The sequence below is a fragment of the Tarenaya hassleriana genome, unplaced genomic scaffold (assembly GCF_000463585.1).
Source record: "Tarenaya hassleriana unplaced genomic scaffold, ASM46358v1 Cleome28, whole genome shotgun sequence".
Classification (NCBI taxonomy): Eukaryota; Viridiplantae; Streptophyta; class Magnoliopsida; order Brassicales; family Cleomaceae; genus Tarenaya; species Tarenaya hassleriana.
Genome location: NW_010966021.1, coordinates 363,088 through 386,906, shown reverse-complemented (window position 1 = coordinate 386,906; position 23,819 = coordinate 363,088). Strand labels below are relative to the sequence as shown.

Genomic DNA, 23,819 nt, shown 5'->3' with positions numbered 1-23,819 from the left:
AAGGTAAACTGGTTTGTGTCTTGTCTTCGGCCTTTGTCCTGAATCTTTTTCAGGGACTGCTACTTTTGGTCGTCTTTCTCGCCATCGAGGCCAAGAACCCACTACCTCCAAGAAAGTATAAAAAAAAAGACGAAAACCACGTACACTCGATGCAGGAACAGAGATCAGTGTATGTGCAGCTGTAAAGATTGATCTGGTTTGGTGAGTTTGGGAATCAAGAAAACCAAGAGAATGATCTTAACCTGCTGCAGATTCTGATTCCAGATTCATATTTGCCATCTCCCAACAGAAGCCAACATGGATGGAATTCCTAAAATTTCACTGTATCTCGTAAAAAAGAGGCTACAGACTTTGATCCTGCAACCAACTACCCGCCAATCAAGATCATGAAACTAAGTCTAAGGGCTGAAGGGAAGTATCAAATCTTGAACCTTTATCTCATTGGCAAACACCATGTATCACTAAATTCGGTTTCTTGCTTGCCTTCTGCAGTTTTTTTCAGAGGGCATAACTTACAGATCCAAAGAGAGAAACTTCATAAATCAAAACAAGGAGGTCCAAGTGACAATCTCTTATTATGCATATATAATGAATTGGAATTCATACAAGAAGTATTCCAGACCATGAAGCAAAATCGCTATGGATATCCACACGAATGCAAACCCTTTATTGTTACAAACTAGAGGAGTAAACTTTGTTAAAGGATCAGAGGCACAAATCCAAAGCTAATGGACTAAGAAAGCAAAAGAATTTGGCCTTTGCTCCTCTCTCTCCCTTTTAAACTTCAGCCGGAGTCTTTGCCACTATGGATAAAGCATGTAATCCATTCTGAAACTCGTCTTGTAACATGTCATATATCAGCCTATGCCTCTTAACCAAGCTTTTCCCTTTGAAAGCATCCGAAACGATTCTCAAGTTGAAATGGGTTTCTCCATCGCCACTCCCCCTAACAGCAGCGTGGCCTGCGTGCTGATAAGAAACATCTTCAACTTCTAATTCGACAGGGTTCAGCTCCCTCTCCAGTTTATCTTTTATCATCATCCCTCTATTTCCCAAATCACCAGAGTTCGTCCCATTCTCCGGATTTTGGATCTTATCACTTCCCAGTTCCACGTGTTCACTGGCTTTATACCCAGAATCCGAATCAAGAACAGTTTCTTTACCATTATCCGCTTCACGAGTAGACCCTTTATTCTCCTCGGCTTCGACCGCTACCTGAAGGGCCTTCTTTTGCATCAGCTTCAGCATATTAAGGAACCCATTATTCCGAGAAGGAGTCAGACTCTGCTGCAAACCGAGAAGAACCGCGAAATCTGGCGTGACCCGCAAAATCTCCGGCACGGGTCTTCCAGATAACCCCTGAACAAGAAGAGCCGCTAGTCCTTTCGTAAGAACCGAATCGGAATCTGCTTCGAACATGACGTTGTGTTCTTCGTCGAGGAAAGCCCTAACCCACACCTGAGAAACGCATCCTTGTACTTTGTTCTCTCTCGTTTTAAACTGGGCATCGAGCGGTGTCAGATTCTTACCGTAGAACAGAAGCTGCTCGTACTTGGCCTTCGGCTGTTGCACCGATTGAAACAGCTTGACGATCTCTTGGAGCTTCGGGGGAAGCTCTTCGATCGGTTGGAGTTCCACAGAGCTCGACGGCGACGACGAAGCCGAAACCGACAGAGAGATTCCTGTTGGTATGCTCTGGAAAGTGACGATGGTCCGGCGGAAAGAGGGAAATTCCGGCGGTTTTAGAGGCGGCGAGATCAGGGTTTTCGACGGGTGAAGAGAAAACAAGGTTCTTTCGTACGGAACCAAACGAAGAGAGGAGGCAGAGCAAGAAGAAGAAAGGGATGCCATTTTCGAAGGGAAGATTCCAGAGAGATGGCGGTGATGACGATGAAGAAGATGAGTTTGTGACGCCGGAGAAGGCCAAAGACACCTCATATTGCTCGACCTGTCTCAGCCCAATTCAACCGGTAAATACAGAATTAACCAAAAAGGTAACCGGTCATATAATTCATGGTTAAGTCAAATTCATAAAACAAGGCTAAACTCAAAAAAAACTTTTAACTTATTTTATTTACATCAAAAAAATCTTTTATTAAAAATTTATTATAAAAAACTATCAAATATTGGATAAAAAAATTATCAACTATATAAACTATTTAAAACCAACCTTTCACTTTAAATTTATTATAAAAAATTATCTAACTATTAATTTTAATATAAAAAAAATCATCATCTATATTAATTACTCAAAAAAATTATACTTTACAATCATTATAAAAAACTATAAAATTTGAATGAAAAAACATACATAAATTATACAATATTATATTTAAAATTTTATCATATATTGATATTTGAGAGAATACAAATTGTGTGTATTTTATTGGTTATAAATATAAGAGATAATATATGTATTTTTTAAAATAAAATAAAAATATGATAATTTTTATATATAATATTGTAAATTAATATATTTTATTGGTTATAATTTTTTATTTAAAATAAAATATTTTTTATAATTTCAAATAGTTGATGAATTTTTTTATTAAAATTATTATAAGAATCTATGATTTTTTTTTAATTGTTATAGAAAAATAACAATAATAGTTTTACCCCACAAATATTAATATATGATAAAACTTAAATATAATATTTACAACCAATAAAATATATTCAATTTTAAATATAACATTTGTATACAAATTTATTATATAAAGATTGATGTTTACAATATTTATATAAATTTTAAATATTACAATATGATAAGTTAAAATAAATATTATATTTTTATTATGATTTTTAGAATTGTATAATTTATATATATATATCTATTCAAATTTTATATATTTTTATAATAAATTTAAAATAAAATATATTTTTAGATAAATGATGAATTTTTTAATTAAAATTAATAATTGATGGATTTTTATAACAAATTTAAAGCAAATATAGATTTTAAATAATTTATATAGTTGTTAGTTTTTTTTTCTAAAAATTAATAGTTGATAGTTTTTTATAATGAATTATAAGTAGAAGGTTTTTTGGTGTAAATGAGATAGTTAAGAGTTTTTTTTGGGTTTATCCCTAAAAAAAGATTAATATACATAGAGTCCTTATATTATGTAAAAATAAATATTAAATTCTAAAAAATTATATGAATAATAATATTTTTATATAGGGTAAAATTCCTAAAAAACCTCCAACTTGCAAAAATATATACAAATAAACCTTCAACTAGAAAAACTTTGATTCAATCCCCGAACTTATAACTTGTCACTGAATAAAACCTCGAACTTGCAAATTATTGTTCTAATAAACATTTGACCGGTTTGACCACAATTTCAAACGATCGGAAATCCACGTATTGACGGATTGCTAATGTCATTTTTTAAATTAAAATTGATAACGTGTGTAAGGTGACATCAACAATCCGTTAATACGTGGATTTCTGCTCGCCTGAAATTATGGTCAAACCGGTCAAAGGTTTATTAGAGCAATAATTTGCAAGTTCGAAGTTTTATTCAGTGACAAGTTACAAGTTCGGTGATTGAATGATAATTTTTCAAGTTGAAGGTTTATTTGTATATATTTTTGCAATATATATATATATATATATATATGCACACACTCCGATTTTATTCTATATGAAATAGTTCTAGATATGCCAAACAATACAACTATTTATTGTAAAACCGCATAAAAACTATAAAAGGTTTAAAAACTACAATAAAAAGGCTATTCCCGTATAAAAATTAACACACTATTCTAAAAATTCCTAAAAAAATATATATGAGACGCTTAAATTGATTGTTATAACAAAACATCATATATAGCAAATTTAAATAATCAAACCAAATAACCTAATTCCCTGAAAATATTAGACCGTCTTAATATCACACGAGCTAATCAAAATGGCAATAAGAGAGGAAAATATTTGCAATATTGGCATGAGATCAGTTCAAATTGTTAATGATACCATTTTTAACGTCCCCAAAGAGGAAAGTCCACCAACTGAGGGTTGATTCTGAACGTTTTAAGAGTACATGACCCTTTTCGTAAATAAAGGAAATTTCAGATGCAGCGTCGTCTTCGTCCTCGCCTTCGTCACCACCTCCTCACACATCGCTCCGATAAATATATAATACCCCTCGGAATCTATCTATGTCTGAATTCAGCCTTTTCCCAATTGATGAATTAAAAAAATAATCAAAGTTAAACTGTCCTTTTCTCGTCGGATATTAAACTGTTTTCCTCTGGATTCACTTCCAGAGAAAGTATCTTCCTTTTTGACGTCTGCACAGATCCTTCCCTCGGAGCTAAATCTGGTAATATCTGAATCTCCGAATCGGATTTAAGTGCTTTTGTTTTTGTTTAGTTGTGTACGCATTTCTTTAGTTCGTTTGCGTTTTGTTTATTTCTATCTGCGTGAATGATTTGTGTGATATTAGCTGGATTTCAACCTGATATGCTCGATCTGAGAAGCGATGCTTGTACCGCTGAAGACGAAGCCTGCCCACTATTTTGTATGATTAAATTTCATGACTTTGTAGTGTTTGGGTTTCTGGGTAGCTTTGCATTGGGCTGATCCGTGGGGTGAAACTGACGCTGATCGAGGTTCTATCAATTTTGATTACAGAGAAAACTTTCACAGTGATCTTCTCGGCTTTCTTGGGAAAATGGGTTTCACATTGTGATAAGAATACTGAGTAAGGATTGTTGGAGGGGATTGCCGATTTGTTTTCTGCCATCTCTGGGTTTGAACCAAAGTTCAAACTACTTTAGGCAACAGGGTTTTGATACACTAGAGATTCTTCAAGGTATTAATCATTGAATGTCCATGATTCTCGAGTGTAAAGTAAAACTATGATTCTTGGTGTTTTTTTGGACCGTTGTTTGGTGTTGTTTGGGAGCTGTGCACACAACAGTTGGGACGGTGTAAGATTCCCTTGGTTTTTTGTCTGTAGTGTTTATGCATTATTGGGGATGAGAAAGAAATTAAGATTTTTATGGCATTGCATTGGAATGGTTATTGTCTTGAGAGTTGTTTCCTCTGTATGTAGGTTACAAAGAATGGGTTCCAAATCTGTCTTGGACATAATGGAAGCCTCTTCAGGGGTCCATCTTTCCGGTTTCCACATCAATGGGTTGAAGAAGACAACATTACCAGAAATTAATTCAGAATCAGACGATATGCACAGCCAACCTTTTATTATAGGTATGGTTAAGTCAGTTGTATTCTCTCCATATACTTCTCAACAGAACAAAATCATTCATAGATACAGACGTGTGAATTCTCGGTTTAAGACGCGGTGGTTTGAGTTATGGTGACTAGGTGTTGCTGGAGGCGCTGCTTCGGGAAAGACTGCAGTTTGTGACATGATCATTCAGCAACTGCGTGATCAGCGTGTTGTTCTTATTAATCAGGTAATTAGTTCTGTTTCAACAACAGAAAGATTTCATTATGTTGGGTGCATTCCACTCAGTACTAAGGAGATTGAAACCAAATAATAACCCATATAAGCACCTGTTCCTGTTGGATATTGTTTACTATATCATTGTTTGAATCTCATTAATGGGTACTTTGTCTTCATGATAACCCAGAAATTGTGAAACTAAGTATCAAAAGATGAATGATGTGGCAGGATTCATTCTACCATAATTTGACTGAAGAAGAACTTGCTAGAGTTCATGAATACAACTTTGATCATCCGGGTGAGAATATCTTTGAAGTGTGTCTAATTTTCGATGATGCACCGGTGGCAATACGTCTGATGCTATGATGCTAGTATACGTTTTAGATGCTGTTATCTCTTCCAGTCTCCTTTGGGATTACCAGGGCACCATATTGTTTAACTGTCATTGCAATTTCATTCATGACTGTTCCTTATTACTTTCTAGGAGTAAAACAAGAAAAGTGTCAATAAATCAATCTTTGTTGGTTTTGAATTCTTATTGAATATTATCGTCTTCTTTGTAGATGCATTTGACACCGAGCATTTATTATGTTGTATGGAGAGATTGAGGAGAGGCCAAGCAGTGGACATTCCAAAATACGACTTCAAAACTTACAAGAGCAGCATTTCGAGAAGGGTACCGTCTTCACCTTTCTCAATAATGTCTTATGCCATGGAATTTGAAGGATCAAAAATCTTGTAATGAATTAAAAACTTTGTTGCTTAAGAAAATACATATTACCTGGAGATGACCTCTTGTGATTCTTTAGGCCCTTGCCATATCACTCTAACCATATTGTCACTGGCTTTTATCTGGTTGAGGATGTGACCATAAATATGTTCTATGATCACTGTTAAATGATACATCTTCCTTTGAAAAATGTTTTGCAGGTAAACCCTTCAGATGTTATAATTCTTGAAGGAATACTTTTATTCCACGATACTCGTGTCCGAGAGTTGATGAACATGAAGATTTTTGTTGACACGGGTAACATTATTTTCCTTTCTCCTCCTCCCTGGGTTGATTCTGCTACTCTCTCTTGCTTTAATATCATGTTCCTTCTATGATTTTGTGTTATATGCTTTTGGACCGAGCTCTCAAGATTTCAAATGAAGGAACAATGTCTAGATCTTAAAGAATGTACCAAACTCTTGAAATCTTTGGGAAGCTTTTTCACGTTAGATTTTTCCCGTGCAGATGCTGATGTGCGTCTGGCAAGAAGGATAAAACGTGATACTGCCGAGAAGGGTAGAGATGTCGGCACAGTACTTGATCAGGTTAGCCCGTGTTAATTTTCATAAGTTGATTTCCACAACTATCATCTTCCGGGTCAGTGATAAATTCTTTTGACCTTTACCCGGGTGTTGTCTAACAAATATTCTATCGATCTCTCATCATTTGGTGCAGTACTCCAAGTTTGTAAAGCCGGCTTTCGATGACTTCATTCTTCCTACGAAGAAATATGCAGATATCATAATTCCTCGTGGTGGGGATAATCATGTAGCGATCGACTTAATCGTGCAACATATTCACACCAAGCTCGGTCAGCATGATCTCTGCAAAATATACCCTAATCTATATGTTATTCAGTCGACATTTCAGGTAACTGTACCTTCCTTATTTTAAACACTAATCATCATTTCTTGTATGGCTGCACCATTCGCATTTCGATTTCCATCCTTAACTATCAGAGAAACGATGTTTAAATTTCTTAATGGGAAATTGCTTGTTTTCTCAGATACGAGGTATGCACACCCTTATACGAGATTCCCAGACAACCAAACATGATTTCATCTTTTATTCTGATAGATTGATCCGGCTGGTAGGGCTAAATTCTCAAGATTACTTTGGGTAATCTTCCTTTTGCATTCTTGTGTTCTCAACATAATTATTTACATTTTTGACAGGTTGTAGAACATGGGCTTGGGCATCTACCATTTACTGAAATGCAGGTTATCACTCCTACCGGTAAGCTCGTTTGACATTATTTTTACGAGTCTTCTATCGGATTCACCACTATTTCTCAGTGTGTAATACTCTGGTCTTGCTCCATAATAGATTATTGAGATTTGTATTTAACCGTTTCCATTTTTTGAAACCCAGGATCTGTGTATTCCGGTGTGGATTTCTGTAAAAGGTTATGTGGTGTCTCTGTCATTAGAAGGTACTTACCTACTCCAAACTGAAACCTATTTCGCCCGGTTAGTTTTTTCATTTGTCCGGCTCTCTCACCCACATAACGATAATATGGAATAATGGCTATAGTGGTGAGAGCATGGAGAATGCATTACGAGCATGTTGCAAAGGCATCAAGATCGGTAAGATCCTGATTCATAGGGAAGGTGACAATGGTCAACAGGTAATGAAGCAAGAAACCTGCCCGTCCATTTTCAGTTTATGTACTTGTTCCTGACGCTCGATTCTTGTCTTGACGTCGATATTACCGTGCAGCTTATCTATGAGAAATTGCCAAACGACATCTCGGAGAGGCATGTCCTATTGCTGGATCCTATTCTCGGCACAGGTGACTTGTCTTCATGTTTTCTCTTTCCCGTTTTACACCTTTCAAGCATCGTGCTTTCGTACTAAACTGTATTTTTTCAATGATGTTTCATCCATTTTCTCAGGAAATTCAGCGGTCCAAGCTATTAGCCTTCTTATAAGCAAGGGCGTACCCGAGTCCAACATCATATTTCTAAACCTTATCTCGGTAAGTTCCAACACACACTTCACAAATACTCTATATTTCGCTTACTCATAATCCGCATATATCAACAAGACTTGTGATCGACCCGAGATTTTCGTTCGTTTAACCAGGCACCTCAGGGCGTTCATGCCGTCTGCAAAAGATTCCCGAGAATAAAGATAGTGACCTCCGAGATTGAAATTGGGTTGAACGAAGAATATCGCGTAATTCCTGGTATGGGCGAGTTTGGGGACCGATATTTTGGCACAGACGATGACTTTGAGGAAACAATGGTGGTCCTGTAGCAGTAATCCCTTCTTCCATGGCTGCAGATTCATTACAGCTCCCCACGAACTATCAAAAGGAATCGCCTTTACGTTTCCCAATATTTTATGGGAGCAATTTTGATTTACTTAATAACAATACCATAATACCCACATGAAAGGTTCGATCGAATTCTGAACTCTGAACTCAGCTGTGTACCATATTATTATTATATGATATATCTATCCTTTGAACTTCTGAGATTCCATATCCAAAATGCATTGTTTGGTTAGGACAAGAGATCTTAAATCTCTTGTAAGGCCTTTTTGTACTTTTGTGAGACGACACTTGCGGTTCTGTCCATTAGACTGCTTTTGTACTGTACCTCTCTATCTCTCTTCTTCCACATATCCAAGACTTTGGGATAAAGCATGTATCTTTGGCTGCCACTTGGCATCAGAAGCAATCACCCGTTGCTTTATCCGAGGTCGAAGGCTCTGCTTCGAACACGTGTTGGATTCTTACAGTATATTCCCTTGTGATATCATCTCTATATAGACGTTAGGGTTGCAGGTTATGAAGCTCTTGTCTTGTTCTCTTCGTCCTCCTCTGCAAACTCCTGTTCCTTGCCTTACAAGCAAACCATGTCTGCCTTTGTCGGCAAGTACGCAGGTAAATCCCATCTCTCTCGCATTCTTCCTGTTGGAGTGTTCTCTCATGCGAAACTCTGGTTGTGTCTTGTGTTCAGATGAGCTGATCAAGACGGCCAAGTACATAGCCACACCCGGAAAGGGGATATTAGCGGCGGATGAGAGCACTGGAACCATAGGGAAACGGCTGGCGAGCATCAATGTCGAGAACATCGAGTCGAACCGTCAGTCTCTCCGGGAGCTTCTCTTCACTTCCCCCGGTGCACTCTCTTACATCTCCGGCGTTATCCTTTTCGAGGAGACCCTTTACCAGAAAACCTCTGATGGCAAACCCTTCGTCGATGTCCTCGAGGTTCGTCGATGACTAATTCAAAAGTCCGAAACTTTAGCTGGATCTGAAATCATGGGCGAAACTTGAGATGAGATTCAACCAGAAATGTAGGAACTTTCTCGGGTTTTACATTGTTGATGATTCTTGTTTCTCGGCAGGAAAACGGAGTTATCCCCGGGATAAAAGTAGACAAGGGTGTGGTCGAACTAGCCGGGACCAATGGTGAGACCACCACGCAGGGTCTGGACTCGCTTGGACAACGTTGCCAGCAGTACTACAAGGCTGGAGCACGGTTTGCCAAGTGGCGTGCCGTCCTGAAGATTGGGCCCACCGAGCCAAGCGAACTGTCCATCCAAGAGAACGCAAAGGGGCTTGCACGTTATGCCATCATCTGCCAGGAGAATGGGCTGGTCCCTATAGTCGAGCCGGAGGTTCTGACCGACGGGAACCACGACATCAAGAAATGCGCCGCCGTGACCGAGACGGTTCTTGCCGCCGTTTACAAGGCTTTGAATGATCATCATGTTCTTCTTGAAGGCACTCTGCTTAAACCCAACATGGTCACACCAGGCTCCGACAGCCCAAAGGTAACCAAACAGAACATCAACCGGAAAACGTTACCTTTTCTTATAATTTCGAAATGATTTGTGCTGAATATACGTATGTGTTTGTGTATATGCATCCGAAACCGAACACAGGTGGGACCGGAGGTGATAGCGGAGTACACGGTGGCGGCTCTCCGCCGGACAGTACCGCCGGCCGTTCCAGGGGTCGTGTTTCTGTCGGGAGGGCAGAGCGAAGAGGAAGCGACACTGAACCTGGACGCCATGAACAAGCTCGAGGTCCTGAAACCATGGACGCTATCCTTCTCCTTCGGGCGAGCTCTTCAGCAGAGCACTCTCAAGACGTGGGCCGGGAAGAAAGAGAATGTCACCAAGGCTCAGGCCACGTTCCTCGTCCGGTGCAAGGCCAACTCCGACGCCACCATCGGAAAATACGCCGGCGGTGGCGCCGGTACCGGATCCGCCGCCTCTGAGAGCTTGTTCGAGAAGGGTTACAAGTACTAGACGATTTTGCGAAAGAAATGAAAGGTGTCAGCTTTGGTGGTTTGGGGGTTATATATGGAAATTTCATATGTATATGTGACGTGGGTTTAACTCTATAATGTCGGAGATTTGGTCCGTGTTAACTGTCTTTATATATCGTCGTTTTTTTTGTCGTTATTATGTTTCGTTTTGCCAAGGAAAAAAAGGGATAAGGTTTTCCCCAAACTTATTTAATGGTAGATAAGGAGTGGGTCCCATGAAGTGGGTCTCAATGTCTCATGTCATATCTCACTCGACCTCAAGGGATTTGGACGACACGCGCCGCGGGAGATAAACAGAGAAAAATAATAAAATATCTTTCAAATTAGAGCTTCTTATTTTCTCTCTTGAATTGATAATCTATTTATATAAAGAAAAAAGAATGATCAACTTATCTTAGAAATTGTATTTAAATTGAAAACAAAAAAATCAAATGATTTCATGGTCTAAATTCAAATTTTGTATCAATTTATGATCATTGGTAGACTTAATTTTGATATATCAAAATATTATGTTTTGATTTGGTTTCGAAAATGTTGTGTAGTTTTGTGTATTTGGGCCATATGATAAAGCCAATGTAAACTAATCCGAAATAAAACCAATGGGTTACCACAAGCCCATGTAAACTAACCGATATTGCATTTGGATTATGTTTTGTTATAATTATTTTTGTATTCAATTTTTTCGGTTAGATAAAAATTTTATGTGTATTTGATTTGTTAGTAGCTTTTCGGTCTTAAATGTTACAATTTTTTTTTAAAATTAAAATTTATTAAGGTTTTGTTTTTGGTAAATATATTTATATGAATTTGTTATCAACTGCATGATCACCATTTAGCATCATGTACAATGTTATCTGACTTGGATGCCGCACTTTTTTTTCGTATATATAAAAGTAATATTTGTGGTGCAATTTTTTGAACTCTTATTTATAATTTCAGGTTTTAATAAATTATTATTCAAAATTTAGATCATACGAAGATTGACCATTATAATTATTTAATATAAATATCTAATAGGTAGAAAAAAAATCAAGTATAAGATACTAAACTAATATTTTATGATATTTTTATATAGATATTTAAATAGCATTCGTCTGAAGAAAAATACTAGAGATTTATGGATATATTTGGATTAATCTATCAAAATAAAGCATCCAAACTTAGAATAATATATATATATATATATGTGTGTGTGTATGTATGTAAAGTCGGGGTGTTGTTTTAATAACGGGTCAAAATTCGAATGCCGAAAACACTAGCCCTGTTCTGTATTATTTGAAAAAATCTTAACGGTGGGCCCCAATCTATAAGCCCAAGATTGGATAAAGGCCCATTTAGGGCTCAATTTCTGATTGTGATGGGATAAGGGCCCATTTCGTAAATCGAAGCAGAGAACAAACCTTGAATTTTATCCCATGAGTCCACACGCCCCAATGGAGGTAGGTAGGGGGTGAAGCTTTTATCCGAGACCCCAACGAGATTTTGGGTCATTGAATAACCTCGTATCGGTTACCCGACTTTAACCACAGATATTCGGGCCTCGTCACCTCGCAAAATCAAGATCGAGATAATATATCTAGAAAATCCATGGAGACCAAGATCGAATACCGAAATTTCTGTGTCATCCCTAAACGACGAGAGCTTTAAATTCATGGGTTTCTTCTATGACAATGGCAAAGTTTGATGTATGATGACTTTGACAATCAAATGAATAAAAAGAGAGAGTTTGACAAATGATCCAACTCGTCTTGGACCGAAACAAATTGACTCGTTTTGATCTCAACTCATTAGATTCGTTTCTAAATGAGAAACAAAAACCATTGTTTCATTTCCACTTAACTATTTTATATATCAAGTAAATCGACTTAAAAATTTATATTAGAAAATAATAAAAAAAATGATATTTTAATAAAAAAGTTGATATTAAAATATCAAATTTAAATATAAATTTAAATATTATTTTGTATAAAAATTAAAATATAAAAAAATAATTAAAAAATACCTCAACGACTAGATAGTCTCATTTACGAATGAAATTTGAAAATATCGATTCTCTATTGACTGAAAAATGAACGAAGTGAGGACGAATCAATTCGCGAGCTGAATTAGTTTTGACACCTTCTTCTGTTCTAAGATGATTCGCGGTTTGGATGAACGGTGGGACCCACCGTTTGCTTTGATTGAGATGACACGCGCTCCTTGGCGCGTGACATTTGCATTTCCACTATTATAGAAGGATCTAGAAACCCTAGGGCGCCCACTATATTACCTTCATTTCTTCTCCTTCGGCCATCTCGTTCTCTGCTTTGAAAGAGCATAAAACCCTAGCTCGCTTGTCTCGATCTGCTTCTCCCTTCTTCCGTTACCTTAGTGATCGTTGTGGTTCGGAGATGGCGGACACAGAGACGTTTGCCTTCCAGGCCGAGATCAACCAGTTGCTCAGTCTTATCACCAACACCTTTTACAGCAACAAAGAGATCTTTCTCCGTGAACTCATCAGTAACGCTTCCGATGTTCGTATACCCCCCTTTCTCTATCTCTGTGTGTATTAGAGCGTATGTCACATTTGAAATATTTTGCTCGGATCTGTCAATATGTTTGTCTGTTTATTCTGCTGTGATTGTGAGGAAATGCCGATTGCTGCTTATTAGGGTTACTGTTTAATGGTTCGAGAGTAATTGCATTGGCTGGGTGAGCTACGGATCTGTAGCTGATGTTCTCGTCATTCTCTCCGTACTGTTCACATCTGTTATGTCAATTTTCACGAGAAACTTGTAGCTGATAGTTATTTTGCGAAGGCTAGGAGTGGGAGCCATTAGATACTTTACGTAGTGTAACTCGCAATATTCCAACAATCAAAGTATCGATTTTTTGTTGTTGTTTTTGTTTGAGGTTTCGTAGCCTTGAATCTGTTCGTTTGGCGTGGTATTTATTTGTGACTAAGTAAATAGTCGTCATTTCTTGTGAACAGGCTCTGGACAAGATTAGATTCGAGTCTTTGACAGACAAGAGTAAACTAGATGCTCAGCCTGAACTCTTCATTCACATCATCCCTGACAAGGCCAACAACACCTTGACTATTATTGACAGTGGTATTGGAATGACCAAAGCTGGTAAGTGTTTGATGGCGTAGTGGGACAAAATCCCTCCGCTTGTCTCTGTCCGATTGTTTGGTATGAACTGTTCCCTAACGTTCTGTTGTTGTCTTTTACAGATTTGGTTAACAACCTTGGTACGATTGCCAGGTCTGGTACCAAGGAATTCATGGAGGCATTGGCTGCTGGTGCTGATGTGAGCATGATTGGGCAGTTTGGTGTCGGTTTCTACTCCGCTTACCTGGTTGCTGAGAAGGTTGTCGTCACGACAAAACACAATGATGATGAGCAATATGTCTGGGAGTCCCAAGCCGGTGGATCCTTCACAGTGACCAGAGACACTTCTGGTGAGAGCCTTGGTAGGGGGACCAAGATGATTCTCCACCTCAAGGAAGACCAGTTAGAGTACCTTGAGGAGCGCCGGCTCAAGGATTTGATCAAGAAGCATTCCGAATTCATTAGCTACCCGATCTCTCTGTGGGTTGAGAAGACAATTGAGAAGGAGATATCTGATGATGAAGATGATGAGGAAGAGAAGAAGGATGAGGAAGGGAAGGTCGAGGAGGTAGACGAGGAGAAAGAAAAGGACGAGAAGAAAAAGAAGAAGATCAAGGAGGTTTCTCATGAATGGTCTCTTGAGAACAAGCAGAAGCCAATCTGGATGAGGAAATCCGAGGAGATCACCAAGGAGGAATATGCCGCCTTCTACAAGAGCCTCTCCAATGACTGGGAAGAGCATTTGGCTGTCAAGCATTTCTCGGTTGAAGGACAGCTCGAATTCAAGGCTATCCTCTTTGTCCCAAAGAGAGCCCCATTCGATCTTTTCGACACGAGGAAGAAACCCAACAACATCAAGCTCTATGTCCGACGTGTCTTCATCATGGACAACTGTGAAGAAATCATTCCAGAATTCCTCGGCTTTGTGAAGGGTATCGTCGATTCTGAGGACTTGCCTCTCAACATCTCAAGAGAAATGCTGCAGCAGAACAAGATCCTCAAGGTCATCCGGAAGAACCTGGTGAAGAAATGCATTGAGCTCTTCTTCGAGATAGCCGAGAACAAGGAAGACTACAACAAGTTCTACGAGGCGTTCTCCAAGAACCTCAAGCTTGGTATCCACGAGGATTCCCAGAACAGGACAAAGATTGCTGAGTTGCTCCGATACCACTCCACAAAGAGCGGAGACGAGCTGACGAGTCTCAAGGATTACGTGACGAGAATGAAGGAAGGGCAACAGGACATTTACTACATCACGGGCGAGAGCAAAAAGGCCGTGGAGAACTCCCCTTTCCTCGAGAAGCTGAAGAAGAAGGGATATGAAGTCCTGTACATGGTCGACGCCATTGATGAGTATGCGGTCGGGCAGCTGAAGGAATTCGAGGGGAAGAAACTCGTCTCTGCCACAAAGGAGGGGCTGAAACTGGACGAGTCAGAGGACGAGAAGAAGAGGAAGGAGGAACTGAAGGAGAAGTTCGAGGGTCTGTGCAAGGTAATAAAGGATGTGCTGGGGGACAAGGTCGAGAAAGTGGTTGTGTCGGATCGTGTGGTGGATTCCCCCTGCTGTCTGGTGACGGGAGAGTATGGATGGACGGCCAACATGGAGAGGATAATGAAGGCACAGGCGCTGAGGGATAGCAGCATGGCGGGGTACATGTCGAGCAAGAAGACTATGGAGATTAACCCGGAGAATCCGATAATGGACGAGCTGAGGAAGAGAGCCGATGAGGATAAGAACGATAAGTCGGTGAAGGATCTCGTGCATCTGCTGTTTGAGACGGCGCTTCTGACGTCGGGATTCAGCCTGGACGACCCGAACACGTTCGGGAGCAGGATCCATAGGATGTTGAAACTCGGACTGAGTATTGATGATGAAGCGGGTGAGACTGAGGCCGACGACATGCCTCCGCTTGAAGATGACGCTGAGGCCGACGGAAGCAAGATGGAGGAAGTCGACTAAGTTTTCTCTTTTCAAAAAAAAAAATCACGTATCAAACAAACTTGTGGGTTTCTGTTTTGTTTTTTTGTTTTGTTTTTAATTTGAAGCAATGACTTTTATTGTTCTTACATTAGAGCTGATTGGAATCTTAGCTTTCCGGTAGCTAGTCGTTGTTGCTGTTTGTTGGCCTTCATTCTCAGTTTATTTATTCACTGCTTTGTCATAACTGGTGATTGATGCCACAATTGCGATCTTTTTGTCTCGTGGTTTGAAACTTTGACCAAAAAAACACGATGGCATCCTTTCAATTTCAGTGGGCACTTCGAAAATATAATTCCGATCCAAAACCGAACCGAATCAAATCAAATTGAATAATATTCGATTTTAATTTAGTACATTTTTTATGGATCCGAATGAATCGTTCTCAAACCGTCCATATGAATACCAAACCGAACCGTATAAATACTGAATCAAAATTTGAATCTTCCACAAATATGTATAACTGTTATAGTTTGGTGGTACTTATTTGGTATTCATATAATGGCACCGTTCCACATCGAACCTATACTAAGATTGAACCGAACCATTTAACATTTGGTTCTAGTTTGATACACTTTTATAAAACCAAAAATAATGTTCCACTTGAATACCGAACCGAAACCTGAAATGTCCACCCCTCATCCATGTTAATGTTACTACTACAGTACTACTCAGTCTGAGATTTGCTCACAGAACCAAGCTGACTTTTTCTTTGGAACACATTGGCAAAAGATTCGGAGTGGAGCACATACAACACAACCAAAGAGAGATTTTTTTTTGGCAAGGTGTGCAATTAAAACAAATAAGTAAACATCGAATCAAATTGTTAAAAAAGGCAAACAATAATCTTCAACCAAAAAAAAAAAGAGAGATTTTTTTTTTGAAAGAACCGCTTCAGGGCAAGGGGAGCAACCTTAAAAAAAGAAGAGAAGAAACCTCTTCTGACTGAATCAGGTGTCCTCAACCTGAGAATGGAACACAAAGCTCGGAAACGTGGTCGTGATATCCCTGCAGCCAAACAGACAATCCAATCAGGGTGGATGGATGGATGGCCCTTTCATAATCTCAACCACTAAAAAGGGGGGTTTTGAATTTGGAACTCACTTTAGATACTGGAGAGTCATGTTCTTGAGAAGGGAGGGGTGGCGGATAACAAGGCTTCTCCACTCTTCCTTGTCTATCCTCCCGTCATGTTTCGTGTCCGCCTCCTCAAACGTCTGCCACATTCTCATCAACAACAACGACGTTATTATAATCGATTTTTTTTCGTACCCGTCTCTTCATCAATCAGAAAATCACAGCTATATATGATTTGAAAAAGGCACCAACCTTGTCGATAATACTCTCTATGACTTCATCAGAGAGGTTCATTCCGGACTCTGCAAGTGTAGCCACCACCATTTGCTTCACCTCCTGCCTCTCTATGAACCCTTGCTGCTTCAGATCATATAGCTGAAATGAAACTGCAACCACAAACAGTATTTTACGAAAATCATTCCATTTTTTATACTTTTCATTTCTGGATCCAAGTTTTCGAGGATAAGTGAGTTGGGGGAATATACAGTCGATCTTATCATCCATAGGTGCATTCGGGTGAAACACGGAGAGAGCACGAGCAAACTCCTCAAACCCCAGTATCCCATTGTGCTTTGTGTCAAACAAGTCAAACACCTGCAAAAAAATCAATCACCATCAAGGCTCTCTCACTCACTTTTATGCATTTGGATCTCTAGAAAATGAACGAAAACCACTTTTGATGTAGAGGTAAGTACCCGATCTGCAAACAAGCTCTCCTTTTTATTCGTTTTGAATAAGGCCAACTGAAACTCTTCCTATGGGGTATAAGAAGAAAAAACAAGAGGCGAGACAAATCAGACAGGTTACGCCTATAAGATGTGACGGCGTGCAATAACTCGAGCAACAAAATGATTAGCACGATGAGTTCATAAGCACATAAAATGGGAAAGATTGAATGAATCATACCTTGTTTATCAAGCCATCGTCAATCACAGCGCTGCTAATTTTCTTAAAAAGCTCGTAAAGAGCTTCAATTTCGCTCACACTAACTGCAACCGAGCAAATTAATAAAGTCAGTAAGAAACAATCAAGTCTGGCATCGGCTACAAGAATGTCATACCCTAGAATAATATAACTGAACCAAAACACAGTGAAGAAGCTGAAATCAGTTGCAACATCAGAAATGTCCCATTAGTAAAAGATTGAAAAGCTCGTACTAACAACATAAACGACAACATACAAACTGTCTCTCTTGCAAGCAATTCAGGGTCTCCCAGGCCTCCTGATTGCTTGTATAAATCGATATCGAAACATCTTAAGAAGGAGGTGAATATATGCTTGAAACCGTCTATGCACTGCGACATGATATCTCTAGTGAATCAGAACTCTCCATGCCTGTAAATGAGAAAATGGAAAGAAGTAGCATCAGGGCAAAAACTCTACGAAACATAATACATATTTACATCGAGAAAGGTATATACTATATACCTTTTAACCATTTCCTGTTTCGTCAGTAAAGGCAGCAGCAAGTAAAACCCGATCGTCCTTAAGAATATCTGTGGGACAAGATCACTTAACTTATAGCTTGCAACAGCAGATAATGGTGACACAGGGCTTCAAAAGCAAGATAAAGAAATTCAGACAAGAGCCCTGATGTTCAAATGCATCGTAAACAGACAGAGCAAATCCACTTCTGTCGAACTGATCATTAAAGCCACATCAACTAATCACTTTGTAAAGAGTACCAAAATACACACTCAATTAAATGAATTGTATGACTCTACAATCTAGAGTCCAATTTCTTCCAGGTTAACAATGCCTTTTTCTTCTCGACCAAGATCTCGCATATATACACCTGATTTGTGATATGCGCATTGTGTTAACAATCGTTGATTTAGGACACTAGTGGGGTAGGTTGGACTGAGCAAGCAAAAAGAAACCAAATCTCACAAAGAAATCCCAAAAGCATCAAACTTTAGGCAATTGAAGAATCGATAAGTGCAATTGAACGCAGGAGAAACATCATGAGAAAGAGAAGAAACAATCCAGACGAGTTCAACTGTCAAAACACAAAACAAACGGATCGAACCATGTCGTAAAACTCAGCACACACGAATCGGATCTAAAAACATACACGGGCACGAAGCGAACTGTGAAATCACGGCGCATACAAAGACCAATCCATAGATTCAGATTCGAAATCGGCCGAATTCACAAACTACATCAAAGGCAATCCAGCAACACAAGAGCCTCGTTGTATAACGCAAAGGCAAAAAAAGGATCAGCGTGGCTGCTAAGAAAATCCAACGAATTCGACAGATCAATTATTGTCTAATCCCTCGATCTCAAAATCGCTTTTCATCTAGATTTTCTTGGGGGGAAACGCACGAACAGCAAACAGGACGGAAAATTTACGAGAGAGGGAGAGAAAAAGGCTTACGCCACGGCCGACGTCGAGCCCTCTTCGCGACGGCTCCGGCGGAGTCTCGGATGAAGCTTGCGGTGGAGACGCGAGACTGATCGGTAAGCGACGAAGGAGAGAGAATTGTATATGCTCGACCAAAAAAAACCCCCGGAAAAATCTCAATAATCGAATTAATATTTATTGGCATTTAACAATTTTTTTTTAAAAAATAAACAAATATGGAATTACACAAACACAATGTTGATACAGTTGGAAGCCCGGAAAGTGTGTCGAAAAAGGGACGTGTTTTATCTTATATCAAACATCGTGCAGTCAATTATGATGCGTTATTTCCTACGACGCCGTTTTGGTTTCCAAATACGTTGTCGTTTTAATCCTGTTGATTTATGCCTACGACGCCGTTTTGGTTTTCAAATACGTTGTCGATTTATATGCCTACGTGTCCAAAACGAGGTTTGGTTACAATTATTGGATCTTTTTTATTTAAGAAAGATTTAATGGTCCCACAGAATCAGATTATTGGTGACTAATCACGAGAATTATGGCATCACGTCCATCTCAAACTACATTCAAAATGTCACACAACATTTTATTTCTTCAACAGTAATTAATTATTCTTAAACACTACGTTCATTTGCCGTTTAAACCGAACATATACACCAATACCTTTATGTAAGGGTGTCAATTTGGGTCCGAGGCCGAAGTCCGATCCGGCCCAGCCCAAAAATTAGCGGGTTTCGGGCCGAGCTCAAATCGGGCTTCGGATTCGAGTCGAGCCGGCCCGAAAACCCAAAAATATATATAAAAAAAATAACATTTACAAAGGAAGGTCTGTGGGCCGGTCCGACCTAGTTCGACCCGACCCGAGTCCGGAATGCATAGGACCGGGCTTCGAACTTAATTATATAGGCCCGAAAAAATCTGGTCAGTCCAAGCCCGAGCCCGAAACTTTCGGGCCGACCCGATTGACACCCCTACCTTTATGTTTTATCCACAAAACCGAACTGGGAATATTGGACCTTGACAAAATCACTGAACCGACCCGTTTTGATGTATCGGATCCGCCACGTGCTAGGACCGCAACACGACAGGTTATTCAGTTTTGATTCCGTCATTTTGCAACAACAATATCAACAACGCCTTCATCCCAAATTTATTTAGGATCGACCACATGAATTTTTCTTTTCCATTCATTTCGCTTTTGCATCATATTCTCCAATATTTGCAACATATCCAAGTCATTTCTAATAACTCGTTCTCAGGTAAGTCTTGACCTACCTCTACCTCGTTTCTTCATTTCCATTTTTAACCGGATCATCTAGCGGTCTATGTTTTACGTGCCCAAACCACCTTCAACGTCCCTTACATATTTTCTCTTATATGGTTATAACTCCTAATTTCTCCCTAATACTCTCATTTCGAATTTGGTCTATTCGTATATGTTCACACATCCATCGCAATATTTTCATCTCAGCCATGCACATTTTGGACACATGTTGTCATTTCGCCACCCAACACTCACTATTATACATTAATGCGGATCTTATAGTAGTACGATAGAATTTCTCTTTCAACCGTATAGGGATTTTGCGATCGCAAAGGATCTGTGACTTGTCTCCATTTTATCTATCCCACTTTTATCCTATAACTAATATATTCGTCGCAACCTCCATGCTTTTGAAGGATTGAATCAAGATATTTAAAATGTGGGTTTTGAAGTAATATTCCTCCTTGTAAATTAACTCCTACATCACTAGAACGTCCCCACTAAAATCGCAATGCATATACTCGGTCTTCTTCCTATTAAGTCTAAAACCCTTAACCTCTAAATACTCCTCCATAACTCTATTGTTCATTTACTCTTTCTCTAGACTTATTTATTAACACGGTGTTATCGACAAACATCATGCATCACAGAAAACTAAAACCAAATATCACATCTTACATACAATGAATTCTAATGATTCCGTCATTTTGCTTTGAGAAAATTTATAATGGTTCGTTTTTATATTGAATTCATTATTATCTGGTTCGGTTCTTTTCCATTTATTTTGGTTTTTATTGATAAAGATATTTATTTTAAAAAAATATATTTTTTAAAATTGTTATCTTTTTATTCGTTTTGGTCAGAACTCCATTTTTCGATTTTAAAGAAATCATGAACATTCGATTTTCGATTTTTATATCAAATTCAATTTAATTACAGATACATATTATTCGATTCGGATCATTTTGGTTATTGGATTACTATTAATCAAATTGCGTTTCTTGTAGGGCAAGTTTCTTGGGCCGCTAGGGTTAAAGCATGACTCTCCGTAGGGTTTTCGGTGGAGAATGTGACCAACATAAAAAAAGGGGGGCCTTTTACCTATGTAACTTGTGAGACAAGTAACGTTTCTTTAGAGAGGATCGTCGTGAAGTTAAAATTAGGGTAGAAGCGTATGCTGACGTGGTTCCCTAACCTCTGGTTAACGTTTTTAACCCGTTCTGTACAAAAAAAGAAAGTAACCATACATACGTGTAGGCTTCTTTCTCATCATCTCTAGTTTCATTCAGAAAATCTTACAGGAAAAAAAAAAAAAAGAGAGAGACCAAAGTAATGTGGTGGTGTCTTGATGAAGGATTAGTTATGTCGGGGGGTGAGATCTTGTTTGCAGAGAGGACAACAGGAGATTATACGAAGCCATTGGTCTACGCATTTGAGGTGAAACCTGTGCGAACATGGCAACTCTCTCACCTCTTCCTTGTCTTTGTACTTAGCCAAACATATACAACACTCCTGCAGCAAAAAAATCCAAAACCCAGATTCATTCATTCAAGTTTAGTTTGTGCCCAGATCACCACTGCTTCCATCTATGTATGTGGGAGCTGGTATGTCAGAGATGACGTACCGGATCTTCAGTGGCGTCAACTGATGGATCGGAAGCGAAACCGTTATCCATTCGTTTGTATTTCCAGCTTGGGAGAATGGAAATCTGCTCATCCGAAGCTCCCTTGTCTGCAGAGCCCATGTTCATGTTGTAGCCGAGGAGGCTACTGACGAGAGGCACGACACAACAGAGGAGGAGGAACAAGAGGAATGGGAAGGAATAGCAGAGTGCATTCCATGCCAGAAGAGATATGCAGAGGACGTGGAGCCTCGGGGCTCGGTGGAATGAACCGAAGCGTGAATCAAACACCCAGACATTTCCGGTAACAAACCATATGGCGAAGAAAAGCTCCAGGGATTTCTGGCATTTGTTCATCAAGTGCGAGCACCTGAAACAGAAGGGGAGATGTCTGAAAGTATAGATGGGAAATAGCAGTTGGACAAGATTGTATTTTGATTAGTTACCTGGTCTCCTCCCTGTCTCTCCGTTGCTGCTCCACATCACCAACTCCAAACCCTGCCCTTTGACGGTAATGTCCGTACAACAGCATGAGATTGAGGAGACAACCCACGTCGTAACCAGTGATCCATAGCCTCACTGGCCAAATGGGTCTTTCCTTGTTGGACACAGCCAGAGTGAATGTGATCAAGGTGATCTGAATGACCAGAGCAATGAGCTCCGTCGTCATCCAAGTGCTGGAATCGAAAGGATTGGACCCGAGGTCAGGTCTCGACCCGTTCTGGTAGTGAAACACTCTCCTCGAGAAGATAAACCACCTTGCTCTCGATACCTTCATCGCCATTCGAATCAAGAACGAGGGAGGAGGCCTCTCTCGCCCTGACATGCGTGTGTCATCATTCCGTGGCGTGGAATTCAATGAAAGTGACGATGAAACAGTGATCGATATGCTGGATGAGGAATCCGGCAGAACGGAATGACGGGTATTCATCGGAATTCAAAGCTTCAAACTCCAATAAACTTCCAAAACCAGAGAATTTGATTTCTCTTGGGCCTTAGCAGGAAAAAAAAAAAAGAGGAAAGGATTGATACAGAGAATCAAAACAATGCTTCAAGCTTTATGAGTATAAGCATGCACATGGAACCAGAAGTACACATCAAAAGGGAAATCATGTAAACACGCAGGCCGTGACTAAAGTCACGAAATTCTCATGTCTTAACAATAACTCATGAAAATTCAGTGAGGCATATGAACAAACACCTTGTAATCACCAGCCGAAATTCCACCTTGACTCCGTACTCAAGCTCCTCAATATCCCAAATTTACGTTTCAACAAGAGGAAACGAGAGAAAAAAAATCGATCATAGGAACAAAAAAAATCACCAGTGCCCAAAAGAGAGAAACCAAAAGTATCTCCAGAAAGCTGAAAGCTGAACTGACGGTAGCCTGAAACAGCAGGAACACAACCTAGGAACAGAGTAACGAAACAGAGGAAGATAATTAAAGAACACGGAGAAGGGTGCTCATGGATTCTCTTTGTTATGAACTCAAAACCCAGAAGAAACACGTTCCAATACAAGAAGATAAGATCCAGAAAGATGGGCTTAAGAAGAAGAGAGGGCGCCGTGAGGATTTCAGAGGAAGGTGAAGTTGGGCGAGAGATGGCGACCAAGAATCAAACCATAAAAACGATTTCTTCAAACAAAGAAAAAAAAACTTTTTTTTTAATCTTCTTCTTCTTGCTTTGATTACAAGAATCAGACGCAGAGAGAGAGAGAGAGAAGGTAACCGTTGGCCTAACCCAACACCTGGGATTTTGTCTTGCAAGACAGTTACTGCTGCTTCAACCGCAAAAAACCCTCAATTATTCAGGACAAGGCCAGATATGTTTCTTTTGTTACGTAATTGTTAGTGTTCTCTATTTATTGATAAATTATTATATATATATATATATATTTATTTATTCCAATAATAGAAGGATAAGAAGAACATCTAGTTAGCGC

At 39.2% G+C, this 23,819-nt stretch overlaps 6 protein-coding genes across 9 annotated transcripts; 3 read left to right on the top strand and 3 right to left on the bottom strand.

The window, feature by feature from the left end:
* Positions 1 to 550: 550 nt before the first annotated feature.
* LOC104817723 (sufE-like protein 1, chloroplastic/mitochondrial) lies at positions 551 to 1,985 on the bottom strand. Its single transcript, XM_010546996.2, has one exon. It carries the CDS (start codon positions 1,936 to 1,938, stop codon positions 778 to 780), a length of 1,161 nt encoding a protein of 386 aa, XP_010545298.1. The 5' UTR covers positions 1,939 to 1,985; the 3' UTR covers positions 551 to 777.
* A 1,805-nt stretch (positions 1,986 to 3,790) lies between these two features.
* Positions 3,791 to 8,795, top strand: LOC104817718 (uridine kinase-like protein 4). 3 transcript variants are annotated; one of them, XM_010546991.2, is made up of 17 exons: positions 3,791 to 4,328; positions 4,452 to 4,526; positions 4,640 to 4,820; positions 5,064 to 5,218; positions 5,336 to 5,427; positions 5,646 to 5,715; positions 5,981 to 6,093; positions 6,348 to 6,444; positions 6,655 to 6,734; positions 6,865 to 7,059; positions 7,196 to 7,279; positions 7,365 to 7,425; positions 7,561 to 7,621; positions 7,723 to 7,816; positions 7,909 to 7,981; positions 8,085 to 8,167; positions 8,275 to 8,795. In XM_010546991.2, exons 4-17 carry the CDS (start codon positions 5,074 to 5,076, stop codon positions 8,446 to 8,448), a joined length of 1,422 nt encoding a protein of 473 aa, XP_010545293.1. In that variant the 5' UTR covers positions 3,791 to 4,328; positions 4,452 to 4,526; positions 4,640 to 4,820; positions 5,064 to 5,073; the 3' UTR covers positions 8,449 to 8,795. The 3 variants fall into 3 exon arrangements, with proteins under 3 accessions (XP_010545293.1, XP_010545294.1, XP_010545292.1); XM_010546992.2 differs by lacking the exon at positions 4,452 to 4,526; XM_010546990.2 differs by lacking the exons at positions 4,452 to 4,526; positions 4,640 to 4,820 and having other exon boundaries at positions 3,792 to 4,328.
* Positions 8,796 to 8,967: 172 nt separating this feature from the next.
* Positions 8,968 to 10,661, top strand: LOC104817719 (fructose-bisphosphate aldolase 5, cytosolic). Its single transcript, XM_010546993.2, has 4 exons — positions 8,968 to 9,079; positions 9,156 to 9,409; positions 9,547 to 9,975; positions 10,087 to 10,661. Exons 1-4 carry the CDS (start codon positions 9,052 to 9,054, stop codon positions 10,453 to 10,455), a joined length of 1,080 nt encoding a protein of 359 aa, XP_010545295.1. The 5' UTR covers positions 8,968 to 9,051; the 3' UTR covers positions 10,456 to 10,661.
* A 2,102-nt stretch (positions 10,662 to 12,763) lies between these two features.
* On the top strand, positions 12,764 to 15,718 carry LOC104817717 (heat shock protein 90-2-like). Its single transcript, XM_010546989.1, has 3 exons — positions 12,764 to 12,988; positions 13,447 to 13,588; positions 13,690 to 15,718. Exons 1-3 carry the CDS (start codon positions 12,866 to 12,868, stop codon positions 15,525 to 15,527), a joined length of 2,103 nt encoding a protein of 700 aa, XP_010545291.1. The 5' UTR covers positions 12,764 to 12,865; the 3' UTR covers positions 15,528 to 15,718.
* Positions 15,719 to 16,227: 509 nt separating this feature from the next.
* Positions 16,228 to 19,146, bottom strand: LOC104817715 (calcineurin B-like protein 3). Its single transcript, XM_010546987.1, has 9 exons — positions 19,003 to 19,146; positions 18,051 to 18,118; positions 17,803 to 17,957; positions 17,529 to 17,611; positions 17,318 to 17,377; positions 17,108 to 17,216; positions 16,875 to 17,008; positions 16,650 to 16,762; positions 16,228 to 16,553 (listed from the first exon to the last, which is right to left on the bottom strand). Exons 3-9 carry the CDS (start codon positions 17,924 to 17,926, stop codon positions 16,496 to 16,498), a joined length of 681 nt encoding a protein of 226 aa, XP_010545289.1. The 5' UTR covers positions 17,927 to 17,957; positions 18,051 to 18,118; positions 19,003 to 19,146; the 3' UTR covers positions 16,228 to 16,495.
* Positions 19,147 to 21,432: 2,286 nt separating this feature from the next.
* On the bottom strand, positions 21,433 to 23,663 carry LOC104817714 (E3 ubiquitin-protein ligase At4g11680). 2 transcript variants are annotated; one of them, XM_010546986.1, is made up of 5 exons: positions 23,606 to 23,663; positions 23,077 to 23,283; positions 22,322 to 22,869; positions 21,879 to 22,245; positions 21,433 to 21,766 (listed from the first exon to the last, which is right to left on the bottom strand). In XM_010546986.1, the coding sequence occupies exons 3-5, from the start codon at positions 22,804 to 22,806 to the stop codon at positions 21,611 to 21,613; spliced, it is 1,008 nt and encodes a 335-aa protein (XP_010545288.1). In that variant the 5' UTR covers positions 22,807 to 22,869; positions 23,077 to 23,283; positions 23,606 to 23,663; the 3' UTR covers positions 21,433 to 21,610. The 2 variants fall into 2 exon arrangements, with proteins under 2 accessions (XP_010545288.1, XP_010545287.1); XM_010546985.1 differs by lacking the exon at positions 23,606 to 23,663 and having other exon boundaries at positions 23,077 to 23,578.
* Positions 23,664 to 23,819: the final 156 nt, after the last annotated feature.